The sequence below is a fragment of the Homalodisca vitripennis genome, chromosome 2 (genome assembly GCF_021130785.1).
Source record: "Homalodisca vitripennis isolate AUS2020 chromosome 2, UT_GWSS_2.1, whole genome shotgun sequence".
NCBI lineage: Eukaryota > Metazoa > Arthropoda > Insecta > Hemiptera > Cicadellidae > Homalodisca > Homalodisca vitripennis.
Window position 1 is genome coordinate 70,029,634 of NC_060208.1, and position 24,277 is coordinate 70,053,910.

At 33.7% G+C, this 24,277-nt stretch overlaps 2 protein-coding genes across 3 annotated transcripts; both read left to right on the forward strand.

The window, feature by feature from the left end:
• The first annotated feature begins 4,862 nt into the window (after window positions 1-4,862).
• LOC124354123 (opsin, ultraviolet-sensitive-like) lies at window positions 4,863-15,780 on the forward strand. The gene is made up of 8 exons (XM_046804352.1): window positions 4,863-4,950; window positions 8,119-8,313; window positions 11,325-11,540; window positions 12,005-12,135; window positions 12,364-12,536; window positions 12,691-12,851; window positions 13,886-13,987; window positions 14,662-15,780. Exons 1-8 carry the CDS (start codon window positions 4,880-4,882, stop codon window positions 14,768-14,770), a joined length of 1,158 nt encoding a protein of 385 aa, XP_046660308.1. The 5' UTR covers window positions 4,863-4,879; the 3' UTR covers window positions 14,771-15,780.
• A 4,080-nt stretch (window positions 15,781-19,860) lies between these two features.
• On the forward strand, window positions 19,861-24,277 carry LOC124354125 (acyl-coenzyme A diphosphatase FITM2). Of its 2 annotated transcripts, none has more exons than XM_046804354.1 (2): window positions 19,861-20,120; window positions 22,061-23,103. In XM_046804354.1, exons 1-2 carry the CDS (start codon window positions 19,922-19,924, stop codon window positions 22,090-22,092), a joined length of 231 nt encoding a protein of 76 aa, XP_046660310.1. In that variant the 5' UTR covers window positions 19,861-19,921; the 3' UTR covers window positions 22,093-23,103. The 2 variants fall into 2 exon arrangements, with proteins under 2 accessions (XP_046660310.1, XP_046660309.1); XM_046804353.1 differs by lacking the exon at window positions 22,061-23,103 and adding an exon at window positions 23,180-24,277 and having other exon boundaries at window positions 19,864-20,120.

Here is a 24,277-nt window from a genome sequence, read left to right on the forward strand (position 1 = left end):
GATCAGCTTTTTGAAGATGTTTTATCCGAATGCAACGATCGTAATCGACGTGCCAAAAATGTTATTGTACATAACATCCCCGAGTCAAACACAACCTCAAAAACTGCGGATGCCGTTTTTGTCCAGGATTTTCTTGCTCATTTGAAATCTAATGTTCAGTATTCAGATGTTCGTCATTTTAGATTGGGGAAAAAAAGGACAAATCGTCCTCTCATGCTTTGTATGCCGTCTGAAGGCACTGCTATTCACATTTTCAAAAACTTCAAGGAAAATGATGTTCCTAATAGCATGCGTGGAATATCAATCTCTCATGACCGCACTCCTCGAGAGAAAAGACATCTGGAGACTCTTCGTGCCACCTTAAAGTCCAAACAGGATGCTGGTGATACTTCCCTAACGATTAGATATAAGAATGGAACGCCTTCTATTGTGCCAAAAAAGAATAAATTCCAACGGTAAACAGCAGCATGTTTCTCTGAATGTTTACTGCCAAAATGTAAATGGTCTTCGTTCGAAGCTTATTGAGTTAAAAAATAGTTTATCTGCATGCCTTGATGATGTTATTCTACTATGTGAAACAAATCTCTCTCCTGATATCCCCGACTCCGAAGTTGTTGGTGATACTGACTTCATTGTTCATAGATGTGATAGGTCTGCTGCTACAAGTCACAAAAGTTCTGGTGGAGGATCCCTACTTGCAGTTCGTAAGAAGCTTTTGTCTAAGCGACTATACTCTGGATTCAACATCGAAAGCGTCTTTGCCCTTGTGAAATTAGGATTTGGTTTTGATCTTCTTCTGGCCTGTGTCTACATCCCCCCTTCAAGTCCTCTTTCTGTTTACCGTGAATTCTGTGATGTGGTTACTGAGACAGTCGAATTGGCAAATTTCCCAAAGAAGACACTCATTTTCGGAGACTTCAACTTGCCTCACTTCGATGTCAATTTACCTGTATCTGGCCTCCCTCAACATTGCAGCGAATACCTCCGTGACATGTCTTCCCTGCACTCTCTCTTCCAGATAAATCATGTTCAGAACCATAGAGGAGTAACACTGGACTTGGTCTTTCATTCTGATAGCGAGGTGCAAGTTAGCAGGGCTAATGATTGGTTGATTAAACCTGAAATTCATCATCCTCCTCTGTCCCTTACTCTTGAGTGCTATATGCCCTCTACTTGTGACAACAGCTACAGCGGCTACAACTTGGGGAAATGTGACCTCCCAGCTGCTTTTACAGCCCTACAGGAGGCAGATATGGGATTTATTCACCAGCTGATCTCAGTTGATGAAAAGTTCGACATTCTGGAAAGTTCCTTAGAGAAAATCGTCAAAAATGCAAGTCCGTTGAAGAAATTTGGTATCTCACGCTTCCCTAGGTGGTTTAATAATGACCTAAAAAAATGCATTATCGAAAAGAAAGCTGCGCATGCACGTTTCAAGAGAAGTTTCAATCTTGCCCATTATTATGAGTTCTCGAGGCTGAGAGATACTTGTAGGTCGCTGTCTCGTGAATGCCACATTCGATATTTGTCCAATGTTCAATCAAACATATCTTCTAATCCACGAGCTTTCTGGGGACTAGTTAAAGCTCAAAGAAATACTCCTGATATGCCATCTAGTCTGCATTTAGATGATGAAGTGGCCAGTGACACAACAAGCATTTGCCAGCTGTTCTCCAGTTATTTCAACTCAGTCTACTCTCCCTCGTTACGAGTTTCACCTAGCTTTAGCTATGCTGTCTTCGATTCTCTTTGTGTCATAACAACCTCAACAGAAGAAGTTCTCAGCAAGCTTAAGAATCTGGACACTACAAAGGGAGCTGGAATTGACAATATACCGCCATCTATGCTTCATCACTGCCGATCTCTCTTAGCTGAACCCCTCACAGTGTTGTTCAATGAATCACTTAACAAAGGAATCTTCCCTAGCTCTTTAAAGTTGGGCTTCATCATTCCTTTACATAAAGCAAATGATCCCAGCGACATACGGAACTACCGTCCAATCACTATTCTGCCGGCAATTGGCAAAGTTTTTGAAAGTATCGTGGTAGATAGACTGAATCCTTTTCTATCCAAAATAATCCATCCTTCCCAACATGGTTTTATGAAGGGCAAGTCTACTGTCTCCAACCTCCTGCTCTTTCAAGAATATGTTTTGTCTGCTTTTCGCAAGAACTACCAAGTTGATACAGCCTACATCGATATGGCAAAAGCCTTCGACAAGGTCGACCACACAATTCTTGTGTCTATGTTGCTGGGTTACGGAGTGGCTGAACCTCTTTTGTCATGGATTTCTAGTTATCTTCAAAAACGTTCTCTGGTCGTGAGGATTGGTTCCGCCACTTCCACTCAGTTCTCACCTTCTTCAGGAGTTCCACAAGGTTCTTTGCTGGGACCTTGCCTCTTCAATGTCTTTGTCAATGACCTACTAGACAAATTAACTGTAAAGGCCTTACAATTTGCTGACGACCTGAAGATTTTCATCGCTGTGTCTACACCAGAAGACTCTCAAGAAATTCAAAATAGCCTTTCCGGAATTGAGGATTGGCGTGTCAGGAATAACATGTCTGTAAATCCCAGTAAGTGCTCTTGTATAACTTATCACCGCATCAAATCTCCAGTCATATACGTATACTCCATTTCTGGTACATCCATTCCACGGTCCCAGTGTATAAAAGACCTAGGCGTTATATTTGCCAGCGACATGGGATTTTCTGGACATATAGACCACATCAGTAGCAAAGCAAACAAGATGCTTGGTTTCATAGCAAGATTCTCCAGAGGCATCGACAACCCTTCTGCTCTTCGCTCTCTGTATTGTTCCCTTGTGAGACAGCTTGTGGAATATGCAAGTCCCGTGTGGTCGCCTTACACTGTTGGCAATAGGACGAGACTGGAGGCTCTACAAAGGCGTTTTCTTCGCTTGATTGGTGTCCGGCTGGGTTTTGCCTATCTTGATGTGCCTGTGGAGGAACTGTCCAGCAATCTGAACTTGTCACCTCTTGCCCTGCGACGTGACGTGGCTGATGTTGTCCTTCTCTGGAAGATAGTGAATGGTCGCATGAACTGTCCAGATCTCCTAGCTGAAATCGACCTCAGAGTTCCGGCAAACACAAGATCTCGAGATCTGCTGGGTCGAAGATACCACTCAACCAACTTCGACTTCAACAGTCCTTTCGCAAGGTTTATTCGCCTGGGAAATCGGGTTGCGTCTGGGTGTGACCTGTTCTTCGATGGACTTCACCAGGTTCGCCGGCAGGCCTTCTCTCTTCTTTCTGCTGGGGTTGTACAGGCGCGGACCATCGCGCGGGGAGTGGAAGTTCTCGCCAATTAAGCTACTGATTATACAGCAGTGGCCAGCTGTTCAGGAGGAAGGACACCTCACTTATCGCAGCTCAAGAGTGATTGGAAGCGCCTCTACGGAGTGTCGTGTACTGCAATTTTATATAATAATTTATTTCCTAGCTACTTATTAATTACTCATTTTTAATACTAATATATGGTATTCTTGTTATTGCTAAATTACATAGTTTATTAGCTGTTAATATTAGTTCTCATTGCTTTTATATATTTATTATATTTTATTTATTCCTGTTATTGCACTTTTATATAGTTTATTATTGTTGGTATTTATTATTATATATATTGTATTGTTGTTAGTATCTGATTTTTGTTAATTAATTGCTGTATTTGCAGAACACATCTTGCAGTTTCATTGTTTATGTTTCAATAGTTTATATTTTTGTTTACATCTTGTTGTTTATAAGCTTCATAATGTTATTGTATCGCATTCTCTCGATTTGTACACTTATTCTTTTTTTGTATTTTTGTTGCCTTATCGCTTGTATCAGCTATTGTGTAATTTATTGTAAAATGGTTTGTCCGTTAATAAATAAATAAATAAATAAATAGTCATGGTAACCCGTTTCTGACTGGCTGAGGGTTTTCTTGATTCTTTTAATTTATCAACACCGTTTATGCTGCATGCAGACTGTAGTAATTGGACCGGTTTTTTCGAACAATTTTACTGGGGCCCGAGTCCTCAGGGGTTTCGGGCTACACGTATACTATTTGAAGAACCTATGTAGCGAGACATAACGGGGTCCGGCCGAATATCATTGCCGGGGCCCGCCAAAGCTGAGTTCGGCCCTGGTTGAATGGCAATTTATGTTGGCGTTGTGATAGGAAAAGAAAAAATCATATCCCAATCATCATATATTAATTAAACATGTAACCTTACTCAATTATCAAACTGTTATGGTAGTTAGAAGCCATACAAATCTTAAAGAAGTATTCTTTAAGACAAAAGCAATTTACCGATTGCATTCAAACCTAGTTAATTATTTTGAATCCACCTGTACACATACAGGTATAACATTTAAATCTTGTAGGATTTTAATGGAGGTTCTAAAATGTTTTAAAGAGCCATCAATGTTGTGCAAATCTTTCGCTACTAATAATGTTTCTTAAATTAGTATTTCAAGATGATAGCCTTTCTTCCGACTGAGCTGGAAGAAATATTAAAAAGCAGGTTCTTCTGAAACTCGATTAGGTATAAATCTAGGAATGAATGAACATTTTAATCTTGACGATGAAATATATTGCTTTAATTGAATTTGTTTACTTAAAACTATTTAAATCGTACAAACAGCAACCACAATGCTGTTCTTACTAGGATGCCCGGAGCAAAGGGGAGTTTCAGCTACTACAGCCTACAACCAAGGGTCAATAGTCAATAATTTTAGCTGATCCACCAACCTTGACACTACAGAAGGGTGTGGGAAGGTCCTAACGCTATTACCATAATCCTCATAATAAGATCAGCTTATCTGGCACATTAATATTAGAGCTGATCTAGTAGCACCTCAGTCTGTTGGCAGCCATGGATCTTAGTGGGGCCTTCAACACCACCCCTCCCTCCCCCTCTCTATGGGAACCTCAGGCCCTAGCCAGGTAACCTTTCAGGCGCGCACACACAAATGACACCATTTGTAATAATCGGCCATAATCAAATGAAGATGTTGATTTTAACAGGGTTGTAGATACATGTGTAATGTTATATTTTGAATTCTCAAACGAATTTAATCCTATAGATCATTTTTCGTGTTTCAATCAAAATTAGGACATTTAAAAATGTTTAAACGATTGATTACATTTAAAATTGAACTAAAATTTAATGTAGGCTTATAACCGTTGTAAATACCCCAGTCCTCTTTTGTAGGTTTTTCCAATAATTTAAAGGTTTAAACGTATTATGGCAATATCCATGTTTAACTCAAAATAACTTTGACCATTTAAATTAAATTGTAATGATTTAAAGCTTAGTATATGATTTACATAAGTATTGTATCTATTCGGTGTTAAGCAGTCAAATACTTTTAGCTTCGAGGTTTGAAAGAAATATTGATACTCGATCATTTAATATAATTTATATACTCGTACATACATTTTAAATTGTAACAATTGAAAGGAATATTCAACTACAGAACAATGTATTATGTTATTATTTATAATACATACAAGTGCAACCTTTCCCAACTAAAATGGCGACAATGTAGATTGTTTATTACTCTTATTTCTCAGAATAATTTTTATTTTCATAGACTGTTATAAAGCATTTTTATTAAAATGATAGGTAATTTTACATTTTTTGACCATACATAAAATGTTTAATTTGTTTATTTCCAATTATGTTTATGAATGTGTTATATGATAGTAGTTTTAAAGTGGGCATTGCATTTGTTAACTTTAATATATACATCTGAGCTACAGATTCGCTCTTATGTACTATTTTATAGGTAGTAACCATATTTTTTTTTATCAAATGCACAGTACAGAAGCAGCTAACATGCATACGTAAAACCATTGTTCTATTATATTGTTCTCTCTTCTCACCAGAGCTTGAAGAGATCCTGATCGTGTCAGAGGCGCAAAAAGAGTATAAGTGAAATACAGTATAGTAAAGGGAAAAAGCCAAACAATGGTTTTGCAATGTTTACTTTGAATTTTCCAAATTATTAAATTTTCCTTTTCTTGAATTCCTATCGCTATTTTACAAGGAATAAAAATATATCGTATTCTTATAATTTTTTACATTAATTATTATATATGATTAAGATCATATTAATTTCTTTCAGGCTTCCTAAAACTTAAAATATATAATCTTTATCAAGTTTAAAATCTCTTTGTCTTCCGTAATAATCTTTGTAATCATAAACATAATATTCGAAATAGTTAGGCAATACAATTTAATCATTTCTATTTATCTGTGGTGTACAAGTATAAAAATTTCGATTATAATATATATATATATACTTATATATATATATATATATATATATATATATATATATATTTATATTGGTAGATGTAATTTTATAATTTCTCTTAGCATTTATAATTGGGTAGAGGAGTAATTATCATCAACTGCTATAGCTGTTATAACAAAAGATATGTTAATAATAAAGATTATTTAGATTGTAAAGATTTAAATTTAATATTTTAATATTGTATGAGAAACCCAAACCCAAGAAATATGTAAATAAATTACCACATTTGAATAATCTGCTTATAAAAACACAACATAGAAGCAAGAATCAAACAGAATTTGCTAAAGAATTCAGATGAAAGAATGAAAAGTTTAGATATCTTATGATGATTTAGAAAACACCAATGTATTAGTGAAAGAATATATCGTTTTTGTTGATACTTTATTTATGTCTTTGTACTAAAAAGCATTCAGTATTTCTATTCTTTAATTCAACTTTACTATCTTAAACTATCTTAAAGAACTTACACTTAATAATATAGGCTAAGAAGTTAATTGAATTGGAAGAAAATAAAAAATATAAAATCTTGAAAAATAAAAAATGAAGATGAATCTAGTTTGACGTTCATTTGTGAAATGGATTTTTAAATGTCTTAAATGACAAAAATATTAAATAAACAAAAGAGATAACCTCATTTAACTATAATTTGAATAAAGAAAGTTAAAGATAATGATTGTATATAATTAAATTTGTATAATATATTTTAAAATGCAATATAATAATTTTATAATTTTTCAATGCAACACTCGTATTAAGGGTAACAAATAGAAAATAATTCTGCTCTAAGCATATTTTCTCTTTGATTAAAAAATTGGAAGAAGAAATTTTCTGGACGTCTTTAAACAATAAATTTAAATTATAACTATATAATTTTAATTTATAATTTTTATAATTTTAATATATATATATATAATAAATATAATATATATTATATATATATATATATATAATATATATAGAGTGACAATATAATATATACTAATACATAAACTCATATACAGGATGTTAAAAAGGTCCTGCACGGACTTGATAATTTCCGAGCGATACAGGTAAAAGCAATAAAACTTGGTACAACATGACTGCACCTATAAAACTACTTTTTGAAGTAACTAGCATGTTTTGTCATGTCGGGGGGTGGCTTGCAGGGAGTCATAAGGAAATATTAATTGAATGCATAAATTGAGCATCAAATTAAAGGTTTTTATTAGTAAAGTACAATGGCGCAAATCAGACTTCAAAATATTCACTCTTTAAAAATTACGCTGGTTTAAAGTTTGAAACATGTACAATGTATGTCATGTTATAGATAATGCCTGCCTTGGCTCAAGTTGTGAAAGTTAAATTTAGTAAATGAATACTGGACTTAAGGAATAGTTTTTAAGGTAGTTAGTGACTCTTCACAATCATGTAATGAATGATGTTCTACAAGGAGTTCGTCAAGAAATTTAACGTAAGCATAGCACAATATGTACAATATTATAAATTGATTGATTAGCGAAGAGGAAAACCCTGGTACCAGTTATTACAATAGAAAACTATTTTTAGGTTAAGCTTTGGACTTTAATCTATTCATATCTTACAATGATGTACGTCTTGAGCTATGCTTACGTTAAACTTAGTTGTGTGTACATCAATATCATGTACAACATAAGATGGAAACAATTTTGTTAACCACAAAAGACATATTTAAATGTATTTTCTGAGCATTCAAAATTATCAAACAATGTATTTAAATTTATGGAAGCATATTTATACGTATCCTTAGAACTGTCAATAATTATGTTCCTCGCAGGATGGGCATGGGAGCAGGAGGTCCTCGTATGATGGGATGGAACGTCCCCACAGAAGAACTGGCACATGTCCCTCAACACTGGCTCAAGTACCAAGCTCCTGAGCCAATCCAACATTACGTCCTCGGCTTCCTCTACGTATTCTTCACTATCGCCTCCCTTTTCGGAAACGGACTTGTCATCTGGGTATTTTGCGGGTTTGTGACTCACTGACTTCACTTATAACTTTATCTAACAATGATCATACTTACTTTAAATCTCATCGTGGTTAAAAGTCAATCTTCCAGAAATAATGCAAACCCCAATCTTGATGGTTTTCATGGCTGTGAACTGAAATATTTCAAACTAATTTACAAAAAAAAAAATATTTTTTGAAGCCCTGAAGCACTGGCGTGATCAGAGCGATTGTCCAATCAACCTGACAACAAAACCTGAGTCCTAGCTGGCGACTGCTAGCTGTTACCTGCTGCTTACATCTTCAAACTCAAATCATCTTTATTTTTCATTGTACAAATTTACGTTCAACATGAAAGTCCCAACTAAGATTTTGGTCCAATTTTAACTCCTGAAAATTTTGTTTTAGGCAGCTTTTTTCGGTTTATCATCATTGATCACAATAATTTCTAGATAAAGTGGATTTTTTTTTGTATGAAATAAAATAAAATTATTTTACTTTAGATGAGAATTAATCGATTTTCACTAAAACGTTGCTGTAATTTTGAAAGCTCTTCACTTGCAGCATTCCCCACTTCATTTTCTTTTACCAGATTCAACAGGTTAGTCATCTGCATAAAACCACATTGACATTTTTTTAATGTGTTTATGGTTTGAAAGAGATTTCGGCATATCTTGTAAATAACAAATAAATAATAGGGTCCCAAAATTGAATCTTGAGGTTCATCATTTATAACTACTTGAGTTTGTGATTTGAATGGTTTAATCTTATTATCATGGATTTAAGTCATTTCAACATATCGCCTCCTATTTAGGTTCAAACCACTTTAAATGTATATTTTTAATTCCAAAGCTTTGCAGTTTTTTAAGCATCCTTTCATGTGATATGCTATCGAAAACCTTAGATAGGTCCATAAAAAATCCAACAATTCTACCCTGTTTGTCAGCTGATTCTATTAGAGACTCAGTAAAGTCTATTTAAAGGTGTGATGGTGGATTTCTTTTTAAAAAATCCATGCTGTTTATCATCAAAAAGATTATTAATTATGACTTTATTAAATGCAACAATATGCTGTATCAGAGGAACCCTGACACTGAATAAACTTAGTGGGCATTTCATCGTATCCACTTGACCACTTATTGTTAATAGCATCAAATATGTTAAGTTCGTCTTCACTGAATGGGCAACAACTGAATTTTGACAAATGTGAAAACTTTTATTTAAGAACAAGGAGGTACGTTTTTTAACATTTGATTTATATGATTTGTAAAGTAGTTATTAAAGACATTACTTATAACTAAAGGGTCGCTTATGGGCACCTCACTATCTTCTAAACTAATATTTTCTCTGATTTAATACAATTGAAATTTGTTTCCATATTTATAATTTTTTTGTATTTAAATAGTTTTTCTTGCCCGCAGCATAACAAAAAATCTTTTTATACAACCCTTTTTAAATGATACACCAGCTTTCCTGAAATATGCAACGTATATTCTAAGAACTCCTGAGATCTGAAGCCCTGAAGTCGAATATGGTATTTACGGATAAACATACTGCTTGAAATTGGCTAAATTTCTTTTCCTGTTTTTCCTAGTTTTCAACTACTAACGTTTATCTATTAAACCAATATAACCTACTAACATTTTAATATGACCTTTAATTTTGATTTTTTAATCTCGAAATCAATAGAGTTCTGTTCCAAATAGAACATATGTACTAAGTTTCTAGACTTTTATATTAAGAATAATATCGCACAGAAAGGCAGACAGACTGACAACACCATGATTTTAAAAAGGGCCTGTCGGTCCTTAATAATTAATAGCATTTTATAATTTGTTGTTAGTTAGAAAATATTTGGAGTAATGGTGGTGATGATAAACCCATTTAGGAACCTTCTGGTTCGGAGTCCTTAGTTCTAAAATTAAGGTCTATGAACTGTGTGCGACGAAATCGATCTGAATCCTGTAGCTTGCAGCTGTAGAAGGTACCTCCATATCTGGAACTCAAATTATTGGATGTTTAATTTTAAAGTCAAGGATGTTGGAGCCCTGAAGCTGGAGAGTTAAATGGCTTCTTACCGAGCATATATGAAATAACTTAAATATGCCTCATTTATATAATAGTTTCCAAAATTTCGGTTGAAGTAGTTTTTACCGAAGTCGACAACCGTAGTCGTGTTTAAGATCCATTACTGAGGAAGCAGGAATGTGTGTACAACATACAATTGTATTATTTCAAGATGTGTTGACCTTGCAGTAGTTGTCTAAGCTTGAATCTCCAGAAAAGTAGAGATTCTGAAATCTGAGTGCATAGTTATTTCAAAGAGATCGCTATGAGTTTTGAAGAAAATTTTAAAAGATTCGTGAAATTGATCGTGGTAACCAAAAATCGTTATTATGCTATCCTTTTTGAATGGTACTCCAGCATTCTTGAAATATCCATTGAACATTCTAAGATCTCCGAACATACCGCTTAAAATTTCCCAAATTTATATACCCGTTTTTTCTTATAGTTCTATCATTGTTTTGAACTTCAGTTTCCGGCTATAAAAAATTAATTAATTGTCACTCACTCTATTTATAAGTTACCATAAGCAAACTTATGAATTTTATACAGCAAATGTTAACATTTTTGTACAAATTCCTGCTTAATTTAAATAATTTAGTAAGTCAATTTCAAAACATTTCTTAAGAATTAGTTATTTTGATACTCTAAAACTGAAATTATTTTAACTGCTATGTGAAATGAGTCAGATAGAAACAGCCATTGCTTATTTTTAAGTGTGCCAGATATCATGTAATATTATAAATTTAATTTTGATGAAAATCAGAATTCATTGAATGCAATGAAAAACAGATTTTAGTTTTATAGCAGTAGGATGGTTTTTGTAATTTTAGTTAATTACCGACCGTTCTGTATGTGTAGAACTATATATTTTTTGAGAAATTACTTAAAACATAGACTATTTATTTTCAAGGTTAGTTTCGGACAATGTTCCTCTGTGTTAAACTCAACTAACATTATTCGCTACAGAGCCAAGAACCTGAGGACGCCTTCCAACATGTTTGTGGTAAACCTGGCTTTGTGCGACTTTGTGATGATGCTAAAGACTCCAATTTTCATCTACAACTCCTTCAAGTTGGGCTTCGCGCTTGGCCAGTTCGGATGTCAGGTGTTCGGCATCATGGGCTCCCTCTCCGGAATCGGAGCATCCGCTACAAACGCAGTCATCGCCTACGATAGATACAGGTATTTGTCCTCTTACCGTAACAATCCGTTATATCATTTTCTTATGTGGTCATTGTTAGAATGGGTTTACCAAGACTGTAGAATACGTGTAACGATGCGGTTCTCTAAAGCCAGAGGCCGCGTGTTCGATTCCTGCAGTTTTCAACAACATTTTTAAATATGTTTGGACCTTATTCCTTTAAAACTAATTACCAATTAAAAGAGCTATTGGCGATTAAACATTTCCAAAACATCAAAGTAAAACAAAAGTATTGTTAGGACAAAAGTAATCTTTTACTTATAAATCTTGACTAATTTCTTTTCAGAAAATATCGATACCATCAAATACTGTAAACTATACCGACTTATTGGTTACAGATTTCATTTTTTTTCTTCTAATAAGTATAACACAAACATAGTAAGTTACGAGTTGCTTTTTTCTTTTTATAACTTCAAGCGTAGATTTAATTGGTCTTGTTTAATAGCACAATAGCCCGACCGCTCGAAGGGAGAATGTCGAAAGGGAAGGCCTTTTTATTCATCCTGATGATCTGGGCTTACGTGACACCGTGGGTCTTCCTGCCGGCATCGCAGACTTGGGGGCGCTACGTACCAGGTACTGTCAAAATTCAATATTGTCTCAACATTTTGGTTTTAATATGTTATTTTGGTGCTTCATTTCAACTGGTTTTTACAATCAGCTATGCTACTAATAGTCGAGATTGGTTTTAATATAAAGGTAGAATTATTCCAAATTGAACTTCACCATTCAAATCATAAATTTGACACATCCTTGGAAAATTACCGATAACGGGAGTTGACGGGAAACTACGGTATGTTTCAGAGGGGTACCTGACAGCTTGCACGTTTGACTACCTAACCAAAACCGACGAGACGAGGTTCTTCGTGCTGGTCTTATTCTGCGTCTGCTATGTACTTCCTATGAGCATGATTGTTTTCTTCTACTCCCAGATAGTCAGTCACGTCGTCAACCACGAAAAAGCTCTTCGAGACCAGGTCAGCTAGTCTTAGAGAACTCTAAGATTTTATTGAAAGTAGTTATAACTTGTTCAGATGTTCTAATAGATTCAAAGCTCTATTAATCGATCATGATTTCTTTATACTGATAATTAGGAATAGTATATGGTCTTTGTACATTTCTTTTTTCCAGGCCAAGAAAATGAACGTGGAATCCTTACGAAGCAACCAAAACCAACAGAACCAGTCCGCGGAGGTCAGGATCGCCAAGGCTGCTATCACTATATGTTTCCTGTTTGTGGCTTCCTGGACTCCTTACGCGGTTCTCGCTCTTATCGGAGCTTTTGGCAATCAGTAAGTTTGAGCCAAAATATTTTCGTTTTTATATATTCCGTTTTACAAAATCTTTCGTTGGTTTTACTTGTAACTAAAGTGACTATATTGTGTACACTATGTAGCTGTCACTAAGACACTTCGAAAATCATTATTAAAGTAATTAAAAGATATAAACACATAAAAAGTCATTTATACGCAAATCTCATTTTATGATTTATTAAAATTTTTACAAGAGCCTAGTAACAGTAGTAACTCCAGAACGCAGAGAGTAGTGAACTTAATGGATGTCTAAATTAGAACTAAACTGTAACTTGAACTTGTACTAAAACTTAATGTGGAATTTGAAACTTGACCTCACCTAAATAACCCCATTTATAATTTACTTTGATAGCCTACTTGCAATAAACATTTACAAAGTATAATTAATATTTAACGTAGCCTACCCGGTGACGCAAGATACAAATGTTTTCTCCTCCCAGGGAATTTAAACAAGAAAATACAAAATAAGTGTGAAATGGTATTTTATTGATATTTGAACTTTGTAATCAATAAAATCTAGAAAAATGAAAAACAAACGTTCTCACTTAATATTAATCTAAAAATATTTCTTAATTTTAACTAAATATAAATTTTATTTTATAAGCAGACTCGAGAACAGCGTCGTGGCTTATGGGAGAAGAGTGTCTAATTGACTTGCGTAACCACGGACTGTAGTGATAAACCCTTGCCGCACACCAATGGACGTTCAGAAACTAAGGTCACCCAGAACCTTAGTTCCAGAACCAGTTTGGTTCAGTTTGGTTCCAGTTTATCCAGCGAGAGTGTGAATGAACATCTAACTAATTGCTTGAATGATGTAGATGAGGATGTGGTATTGAAAGGCATATATAGGAAATCAAGGAGAGAGAAAGTGACTCAACAATATTTATTGGAAGGAATTGTCATTAATTGGTAAGGATTGATTGGGTTTTGGAAGTTAATGGTAGTGCTGTTAATCTCGAAAGTGGGTTTGGCTCAAGTACATGTGTTGGTTATGTCCTGTGTCTGTACAGGGCCCTGTTGACCCCAGGAGTCACGATGATTCCTGCCCTCACCTGTAAAGCTGTGGCCTGCATCGACCCTTATGTCTATGCCATAAGCCATCCTAGATACAGGTAAATCCCCAGGAATATTTATATTTGCCTTGTTTTTAGAACTGTTAATTATTTTATATTGTTTAACTTTTAAATCGAATATCGAAGATACCCTGTTTCTTTATTAACACATTTAATTAAAGGCTTGTAATTTTATGTTTATATCTAAAATATTTTTGTCGTTTATGCGTTTTTTTATAACTTTTAAAAAGTTTTCAGTAATAATTTAAACATGTATTCTAATGAAATCAGTAATTTAAGAAAAACTGGCCTTTCTCCTTATTTTGAAATTGCTTCCAGTTTCCAACTACTACTTCTTTAAAAGTACTACTAGATAGTAGATAGTGTAGGCATACGCACACTAATTCGTAATGACAGTATCGCCGAGTGTGCCCGGCTCTTAAAATAACGTGTGGAGTATATATTTTGTCACCGTGACCTGAAAGTGGTACCGGATGCGTTCAATTTGCTGTCGCAGGTTGCCGATCGCCAAGTGAAGCCGTCTCCATTTGTTTCTATCGCGGCATTCAGTCTGCCTAAAGTGGCCGTAGCCATATCTCCCACACTGTAATTAAAACATTCTAAATCACGACAAAACTGTAATAAGCTTTAAACTAGGTTATGTGCCTAAGTTTCTACAAAAAAACCTTCACTGTTCCAATATTATTAACTCCAAACCGGTGTGCTGTTTACAGGGTTGAGTTGTCCAAACGGCTTCCTTGGTTGCCAATCAACGAGAAGCCTCCGAGCGACACTGCCTCTACTACAACAACCGAGGCTACAGCCACCACTCCTGCTGAGTAACGTGCAACCGAGGCCACCCACTGAGGCCAACAGAGTATAAACGCTGCTCTACTAGACAAATACTACAATAGGGTCGTTTGAAAGATTTCTTAACGATTTAATTAACAGCTGAAATGCATTTATTGTTACCATCAACACAGAAACAAACACTATTAAATTAATATTAAATTAGGTAGTTGGTTTAAATCAGCGCATTACTTTAAAAAGCGTATTTCCCTTCGACCTGCTAAAATACAAAACTAATAATACTACGTCTAAAGTACAACTCTAAATGTATTTTATGACGTAATGTTACATACTTTATTAATAAAACACTTTTTTAGTTATCTTAACGCGTATTTGTTTGTATTTTCAAAATGCCCCACTGTTCTGTCATTGTAACGAAAAATAAAAACCTTTACAGATTATTTTATGTTGAAATGTTATTTTTATTTTTACGTATATTACAATATTTACGTAATCTTTTTCAATGCTTTCTTCCAATAACGGCGAATTGAAATGAAATGTCTTCTAAGTTACCAAAATTTTAGATACCTAATACTTGTGACAGATCTTTAAAATATTAAGTTATCTAAAATAATACACAACATGATTAAAGTTATAGAATATTATCGATTTATGCTTTAATGTTGTCGGTAATTAACGCCACCAGATTCTAGTATAGCAGCGTTGTTCAGGTTTTTGACCATGTTCACAAATAAGGCTAACGATTTAGGATACGGAACTAACTTTTTTTATTTTTATTGCACATTTAATTTATCAAACATAGTATGTGATATGTTATATATTTAACATTAGTATAGATTATCTTATGGATTTTATTATACACATTACATTGACATCAATGTAACATTTTAATTTTGTATGTCTATACCATCCTATTATTTTGCATGTATAAATATGTTGTGTTTTGTTTTACAACATATTCCACCTCCTCCATTAGTTTTCTTTGTAAATGGATATATTTTTACAGAGAAATTAAATTATTGTTAGTTGAGCATCCATAAAAACTGTGGTACTTTATTTCAATATATTCCTGATTCTTATTTTGTACTATTTAATAGTAATTATATTAGCTAAGGTTTTTAGTTTTAAACTGGTTTTGGTTGTTTTTATCTCAGAATCAGGGCCGTCACATGCGGTCGCATGGAACTCCGAAACCGAGGGGGTGGCAATGAAGTTGGCCCATCTCTGGCTAACAAAAGGTAGGGGCGCTACGTAGAAGATCCCGGTGCATCAGCGACCCGATATTTCATTTAATTAGAATAATAATTTAAATCAAATAACATAGAGAATATTTGTGTATGATTTCTTTCAGACGCATCTGTGTTTTTATGATTTTAGTATATCCCGAATCCATTACGTTTCCTATATACTTAAGTTTGCTTTTTGGAGTATCGATACCGATACAAAGAGAGCCTCTAATTATAGCTAAAACGTTATTTATTATCACGATATCTCCCACAAGTAATGCGCCGCAGTTGCATTACACCAGTAATATTGAGCTCACCGATCGGCAATACAGTGAAATTGTTCAAACATGCCGGACCGTTTTTGTAGCCTAATGTTATGACAGCACTATTCTAGGATATACTTAATAAATTAAACTAATATTTTCAGATGTTAACAAAATATTACAACGTGAGAGCCAGTAGCGTAGCCAGAAATGTCGTTCGGGGGGGGGGTCTGAAACCGGGGGATCCGGGGGACGTTTTTTGTTATTTGCCAATTAACTCACTGGTAAAAGGTAAATACCAAAAATATGGAGCTTTAGTAACTACGACTTATAGAAAGTGGAAAGATGTAATAGGCAAATTAAACTCTCACAGCAACTCTAGTACCACAAATTTTCTTGTATAGCTACAGAAACTTTACGAAGTTCGATTCTGGCCGAGTAGAAGGCACCAAAGTGATGTTGGATTCACTGGATAAGAAAGAAAAAGAACAAAACAGATCTTCACTCAAACGTATAATAATTGACACAACTATATTCTGTGGAGAAAATTAAATACCCCTTCAGGGACATTGGGCCACTGACGGCCGAAGATCCTTTAGAAAAGGAGGGCAATTTTCGAGTGTTACTCGGGTACGGATCAAACTAACGGTCGGAAATGCACCGGAAAACTCTACTAATTAGAAGTTCGGCTACGGATTTCACTGATTGAGGTATTTTGAATGAGTTATAATGACGATTTTTTGTATCATTACACTGTAGACGAGTATATAATTATCGGAAAAAATAAAATAAATCACTTTCTGTCTGAAATAAAATACACCTGAAAAACTCTAATTATTAGAACTTCAACTACTTCGGACTTTGGTTATTGAGGTAAATGGTATTTTTGATTGAGTTAGGACGGCGATTTTTTGTTATCATTAAACTGTACTCGACTACCTATATAATTATCGAGAAATAAAACACTTCCGGTCGGTAAATACCGAAGAAAAGCTCTCTACTGATTCATTTTAGATATTAATTCATGTCGACTAATAAATATATAATTATCGAGAAAAAAAAACAAAAATAATCACTTCCGATCGGAATATACTAAGGAAAATGAAATAATACCTCAGTCAGTGAAATCCAAAGTAGTCGGAACTTCTTATCAGTAGAGTTTTCCGGTGTATTAACCGACCGGAAGTGATTTTTTTCAATTTTCCTTCTATAATTATATAGGTATTAGTCAGCGTTCAATTGATACCTAAAATCAATGTTCTAACATAATTCTAAGTACCACTTTTATCTCAACGACTCAACCAGTGAAATCCAAAATCGTCAAATTCTGAATCAGTACCGGTAGAGCTTTTCTCGGTATTTTCCAACCGGAAGTGATTTAATTGTTTTTTCTCGATAATTATATATGTATTAGTCGGCGTTGAATTAATACCTAAAATCACCGTCCTAACATAATTATAAGTACCACTTTTACCTCAACCACTCAACCAGTGAAATCCAAAATCGTCAAAACTTGAATCTCTAGAGAGCTTTTCTTCGCTTTTTTTCCCGACCGGAAGTGATATTTTTTCTCGATAATTATATAGGTACAGTGTACAGTTTAATGATAACAAAAATCGTCGTCCTAACTCAATCGAAAACACCACGTTTACCTCAATCACTGAAGTCCAAATTAGTTGAAGTTCTAATCAGTAGAGTTTTTGAAGTGTATTTTCCGACCGAAAATGATTTTTTATATTTTTTTCGATACGGTAATTATTTACACGTGTACAGTTTAATGACACCTAAAATCTATGTCGTAACTTAATTCTCAGCAGTCATGAACGAAGTGGTCGCTAATTTAAACTGTTCGCCGTGTTACGGTTCAGGTTACTTTGCGACGTCACGTGACCGCGCCCTATAGAAATACCGTGATTACACTACAGTATCCGAAAGGCCGAGCCCAAAAGTATCGTTTGATACTTTATGATTTAACGAAAGGACAATTATATGTTTAACAACGGTCATTTCAATCAATTAAATCAATCAATTTAATGTTTGTAGACAAGAGTAATGATAACTATCCTTTTTTCTCCTGCTCCACGCTTTATTTTTTAATATGTCTTCAAATTTCGGGGGGGGGGTCCGGATCCCCTGGACCCCCCTTCGCTACGCCACTGGTTAGAGCTGAGTTTCATAAATATTACCCAACATACTAATAAATCACAGCTAAATGTTGACAGAAATTAACATCACTGTAATAAATTGAAACTTACACTTTATTTATTATATCAAAAACGTTATATCTAGTTTTATGAACTAACAACTTATTTACGGAATTAGAATAATACGGAGTTGTATTCGAAAATGGTAAGACTAGTATTGTACAAAACAGGCTCCAGTAATAAATTACACATGATGTTGTTCATTAATTTAAGTTCATGATTGTTTCAAAACATGTCTTTTTTTTGTTGAACGATTATACAAACTTAGATTTAGTTTAATAGCTTAGTTAAACATAGAACAAATTAATAGTTAGGATCCAAAAACCTGCCCTTCGAACCCCCGTCTAAAATATCTTGGATAATAAGCAATACAATTTGAGATTTCATAAAAACAAAAACTATATTGGACCACACGTATGCTTGCTATGCTAAAAAATTACGTTTATGGGCAAATTCACGTATATCTTATTTATTTGTGATGTTCATCATTTCGATTGTTTTATAGTAGCAGTTATGGAGTTTCTTATTAATACTAGTCCAGAAAAGCTGCCTTGCCAAAGTAATAACTTTCTAATTTTCAAAAACTATTTGGATTGCCAGTCATTTGTTTAACAGTACGCTTTAGGTTGTGATTCCACTTTAAAAAGCATTAGAATGCAAGATGTTTTACGTTTATTAAGTAAAAATAGAGAAATATTCTGAAATTATGACAAAATTTTCAACTTATCAAACTAAAAAAGCATAAAACTATGTGTTTATATTAGTATGTATAGAGCATATAACAACAAACATAAGATCTCTGCCAAAAATACATTATGTGTTATTAAACATAATCAACACAAATCAATAAAAACGTATCAATAATGAAGACGGACCTATTCAAAATTCAATTCTACTCTCATCTCAATCTATAAGAAAATTAAAATGTAATTCTGTTTGAATATTTATACTGGCTAATCATATATCCAAATCTTTTACCATATGTTATTATAATACCCATTATTTAGAAAAATGTAAACATTTGTTCATTTGTGAAGTCCCTGATGATGGAATCATTGATTCCGAAAGGCCTTGGGTAATAATAACATTTATATTGGAAAATATTTTATTAATTTACGGGTGGTAGTAAATAAAAAAATAATCACGTAAAAGTTGCTAATATAATTATTCAATAAATATTTCAGTTGTTGCTAAAAATGTAGAGTTTTAGGTGATAACTAACACGCGTTTAATTAGGGTTACAGCAAATATACATTTCTAACAATTTGTACAACACATGTACTTATCAAATTAATAACTACACGACCCCTAATTATTTTTTCATCACGCAGTAGATTAGGAGCTGGAAAATAATCACCAAGTTATCTGGGATGCAAGATACCCAGCTTATTAAGTTCCAATTAGCCACACAGAATATAAACTGTGTCGGTAGCTTGTTCTGAGCTCAGTTGAGAGTGTCCAGCTGTAACTAGGGATAGAAACCCATACGGGATGGACCTTCAAGATCCCAGAGGACTGAAGATGGAACAGATGGTTGCTATGGAGACCCCCGAGGGTGGAAAGAACGTATTCTTCATCGTAGTTGTGGACCCCTCGCAGTTGAAAGCCGCTTTGCACCAGCTTCCTTTGCAATCAAATAATGCCAAGATCACCTTGTATGAAGATGACGATACTTCTGAAGAAGAAGAAGGTAATTTCAGAATATTGTATTTATTGATAGTCATAGATGTTAAAAAAAGTAAACGGATTTAAAATACAGAAATATTAAAATATTGTGTTAAAGAAAAGAGTTATGGCTCTATTGAAGACGCACAATATTTTGTCCCGTTTTTTTATTTATAGCCTACACATGCTATTAGTCGCAAATTAATTTTATACACTTTTATAATGGATTTTCGACGAAAACTTTTAATATACAGTATACGATAAACTAAACTATTTTCCTACCAGCCATAATGTAGTATATAGACAAGATACATATTTGTACGATAGATGATAAGAGGACAGTATAATAAGTGTATTATTATTTCTATAATATTCGTTGAGATCAATATAATTCGTATTACCATTTGAACGAATAAAATATTTTGACAATAATCATAAATAAACAATAAAATATTATTAACAATATGTTTTGCGATGTAAATTATAATGTGGGAAGGGTTGATGTACAAGTATAGCCATGTTAGCGCCGTATACAATTCTCGATATGTTGTGAAGTTAATTAACTTGGTCTGTGGCAAGAATTTCTTATTTTTAGGAAGGATAAATTTATCATATTTCTCAGCTGATGGGCGGAATACCATTATTGTGGGCTAAGTGCAGGGGTGACCCAAGATAGAAACAACCTTTGCAAGGCCGTATTTTAGTGCCCCCACCCAATCCACCATCCTCCACCCCCACTCCTTCCATTTTTATGAACGTACTAAACTCCACAACGACAATATATCCAATCTTCCTAAAAGCTTTATTAATGGAAAGTAGAGAGGAGGCTGATAACGTATGCAACTAAACAACCGGATTTGGGATGAGGTCAAATCCATTAATTCATACTTTTTCAGGGGGTATAGTATTGACTTTTTAGAATATTATGCAACCTATTACAGAAGAAGGATTTTCGGAAAATGTGGACCAAACTTCTACGAATAAGCAAACGGGTTTTACTTCTCAGAATTGGTAGGGAAAGAATTTCCGTGGGATACTTCCGTAGAAATTCTTGGAAGCTCAAAGAGCTTCTTCAACCATTATATGTACTTTTTCACTTAATAATGCACTGAAGCTATGTCAATCTACTATGTAGCGATGAATAATGTTAACTAACAAACACATTTACTTTTCCTAACCTTATACCTATTACTCGTACAGTCAACTCAGGGAACACTTTAAAATCGGGTTTTAGTTATAATGAATAAGCAAGTTATATTAACCAATGACGTAATAAATAACGAAATGTATATATAATTTACTTTTAGAGATTTGTATGATACTCACAAACAGGTCAATGAGGAAAAGATATTGTGTTATGATCGAATAATTAAATTTAATGTAAGAGTTAAAATCACAACTGCCCAGGTTGAGCTTTACAATTTGATGAAATGACGTGAGAAACGCTGCTGAAACGTTTGAATAAAGAAATAAATTCAAACTATATATAAATTTATATATAAATCAGTATATAGAGATTTTAGTTCTTACAAATTAAAAAATCATAATATTTTAAAATTGTATAGCTTGTTCAAATTATACATAGAACTATACTCTGTTAAAGGATTGTATTATTTTCATAGAACAATGAATATAAAGAAAATGTTTTCTTGGAAATCCTAATATGCCCATATCATTTCACAGTAGGAAGTTGTATTGTACTAGTGAGATTTTAAATTTACTCGGCTCGAAACTCAAAACCGCGAACAGAAGAAAGCTAGGTGAAGCGTTAATGGTGAATCATCAGGCGAGTCTTCTTTTCAATTCTTAGGAGAACGATAAAAAGAAAGTTGTGCTTATAACGCAGAAGGTTTCCGGAATTCCTCAGAAATACTATGGAATGATATCAACTCTCTTTATTTATGTAACTGTAAAGTGTAATCTATTTTTATATTGTATATGTTTAATATTTTTATTGATTTATAGCGCCCTTGCCGAAACTGTGCTCTGTGCAGTAGCACGAATTGATTAAACGTCGAGCAGTCCCTGGCTATGTGTATGATAGCTACAATAAGATTAATTCCTATTAAACTTTAGTTCTGGGACAAAGGTTGTTTTATTTTTAGTATACCTTTAAATAGGCAGTAACTTTTATGTGATGAAGGATGATAATCAATGATAATATTTTAGGGATCAATTTTTATTTTAGCTCTATTACATTATATTTGATTGTAAGCAACTAGTGATACCTTCACCCAATACACTAAAGTTAACTAAATTAATGTATAAAATTAACTATAACCTTGTATAAAATTTATCGGAAAAATTATTATTATTCTCAAACTGTTTGGAGGAATACACAACTCCTGAATACACAACTATTCTTAGTTGTCTGATGGTTAGAAGTGATGCACGTTTGTTTCAGATCGCTAGACATTTTTCTAGTGTTGGATTAAAAAAAAACACACGTTATTCCAGTCAATAACCACGTTTTATTATTCTTGAAAATGTTTAAAAAAAAACATGAATACAGCAAAACGGAGAAACATTGTGGAGACATTCACAATTTAGAATTGCATACAAAATTTCACAAAAATTATATCAGCCGTTTAATCTTAATCATGGTACATGTTTAAACCTTAACCATGACAGGAAAAGTCACGTAGCCTATGTACACTTTTTAGATTAATATATTTTATGAGAACTAGTCTTGCAATTCATCTAATTGTGTTTTAATAGATGTCTATGGTATTTTGTACATTCAAATACTTTTAATATCCAATTTAAGCTACACTCTAATAATATTTTACAAATCAATCACAACTAATTTAGTTTAATACATAATACAAGAAACTTTTTAATATAACAAACCAATTATAATTATATACAAATGTTAGTATTACTTACGAAATAATTAAAGAATGAAACTATTTTGTTCATTTGTTGGCTGGTTTTTGTATTCGTCTTTGATATTTGTACCAGTACTGTTCAGTTTTTTTACTAAATCCGTCATAAATAGAAACAGCTGAGACATCATGGCGACTAAAAGAAGACCATTACATCAAAATTCTCAGTCTAAATTAAATTTTCGTCCTAATGTTGCAGAAAATACCAAATGGGAACCAAAAGGAACGAAACCGCTTCCAGAGCCCTCTTCTGTACCCAAGGTGATTTTAATGATGATCTTACATGTATGCCGTAAAATTATGTTCATGGATACCAGATTGAAGGTTGGAATATACCTAGCAAGTTTGTTTGTGGTATCACTACTTGCTGATGTGTTTCCTTTTCCAAAAACTTATTTTGCCAGGAAAGACAATATTTTCAATGTTTACTTTGTGAAAATCGCATGGGGATGGACTTTAATTCTATCAGTACCTTTTGTAGTTCTGACAAGTTCAACCTACTGTTGTGGGAAAAGAGAAAAGATATTGAAACATTTGATCAGACTTGCTGTGGCTACTGCATCATGGTTTTTTTGGGTTCATTTGTTTGCTTATATCGAAAGCACTGTGGGAAGATGCAATGTAAAAGGAGATAAATATCAAAATAAATCTGCATGTTTAGAACGAGGACTGTTCTGGCAAGGGTTTGATATATCTGGCCATACATTTATTTTGATTTATAGCAGTCTTGTTTTAATTGAAGAAGCAAGAGCAATTATCGGATGGGAAGGAATTGGAGATATGCTGAGAAATGAAGAGTACACCCGAACTTTCAACATCAAGGAAACCAGCAGCAATCCATTAAGAAATTTAAATTCAAGAGACTTTGAAGTACTTAAATTTAATTATGAAAGGTATACTCCTTATGTCAGAGGAATATTTATTGGTATCACTTGCTTTATTATTTTATGGGATTCAATGCTTGTGAGTACAATGCTATATTTTCACAGCATGGTAGAGAAGTTTCTCAGCGGTTGTATAGCAATTTTAATGTGGTATGCTACCTACAACTTTTGGTATGCATTACCTAATTGTCTTCCTCAATTACCAGGGGAGGGAGATTTTAAATATAAAGACTCAAAACCCTTCCAGGGAACTGCCATTGGCTAGAAAGAGCAAACCTGTAGAAAAAGGGCAATTGCCAAAATTTATGGGAATGCCTCTCTATGGTCTCAGAAACGAAATGCCTTCACAAGAAAAATCTGACTCGATGGGAAGTGATAACGGTTTGGGAATTACAGCTCAGACGTGATCTGTA

Bases quoted from the DNA above. Each gene is read 5' to 3' on its own strand.
- LOC124354123 (XM_046804352.1), top strand. From the start codon at position 4,880: ATGGATCTTAGTGGGGCCTTCAACACCACCCCTCCCTCCCCCTCTCTA. The intron at 4,951-8,118 runs GTAACCTTTCAG...TGTTCCTCGCAG, and splicing joins GAACCTCAGGCCCTAGCCAG to GATGGGCATGGGAGCAGGAG. The intron at 12,537-12,690 runs GTCAGCTAGTCT...TCTTTTTTCCAG, and splicing joins AAAAAGCTCTTCGAGACCAG to GCCAAGAAAATGAACGTGGA.
- LOC124354125 (XM_046804353.1), top strand. From the start codon at position 19,922: ATGGACCTTCAAGATCCCAGAGGACTGAAGATGGAACAGATGGTTGCT. The intron at 20,121-23,179 runs GTAATTTCAGAA...CTAATGTTGCAG, and splicing joins TACTTCTGAAGAAGAAGAAG to AAAATACCAAATGGGAACCA.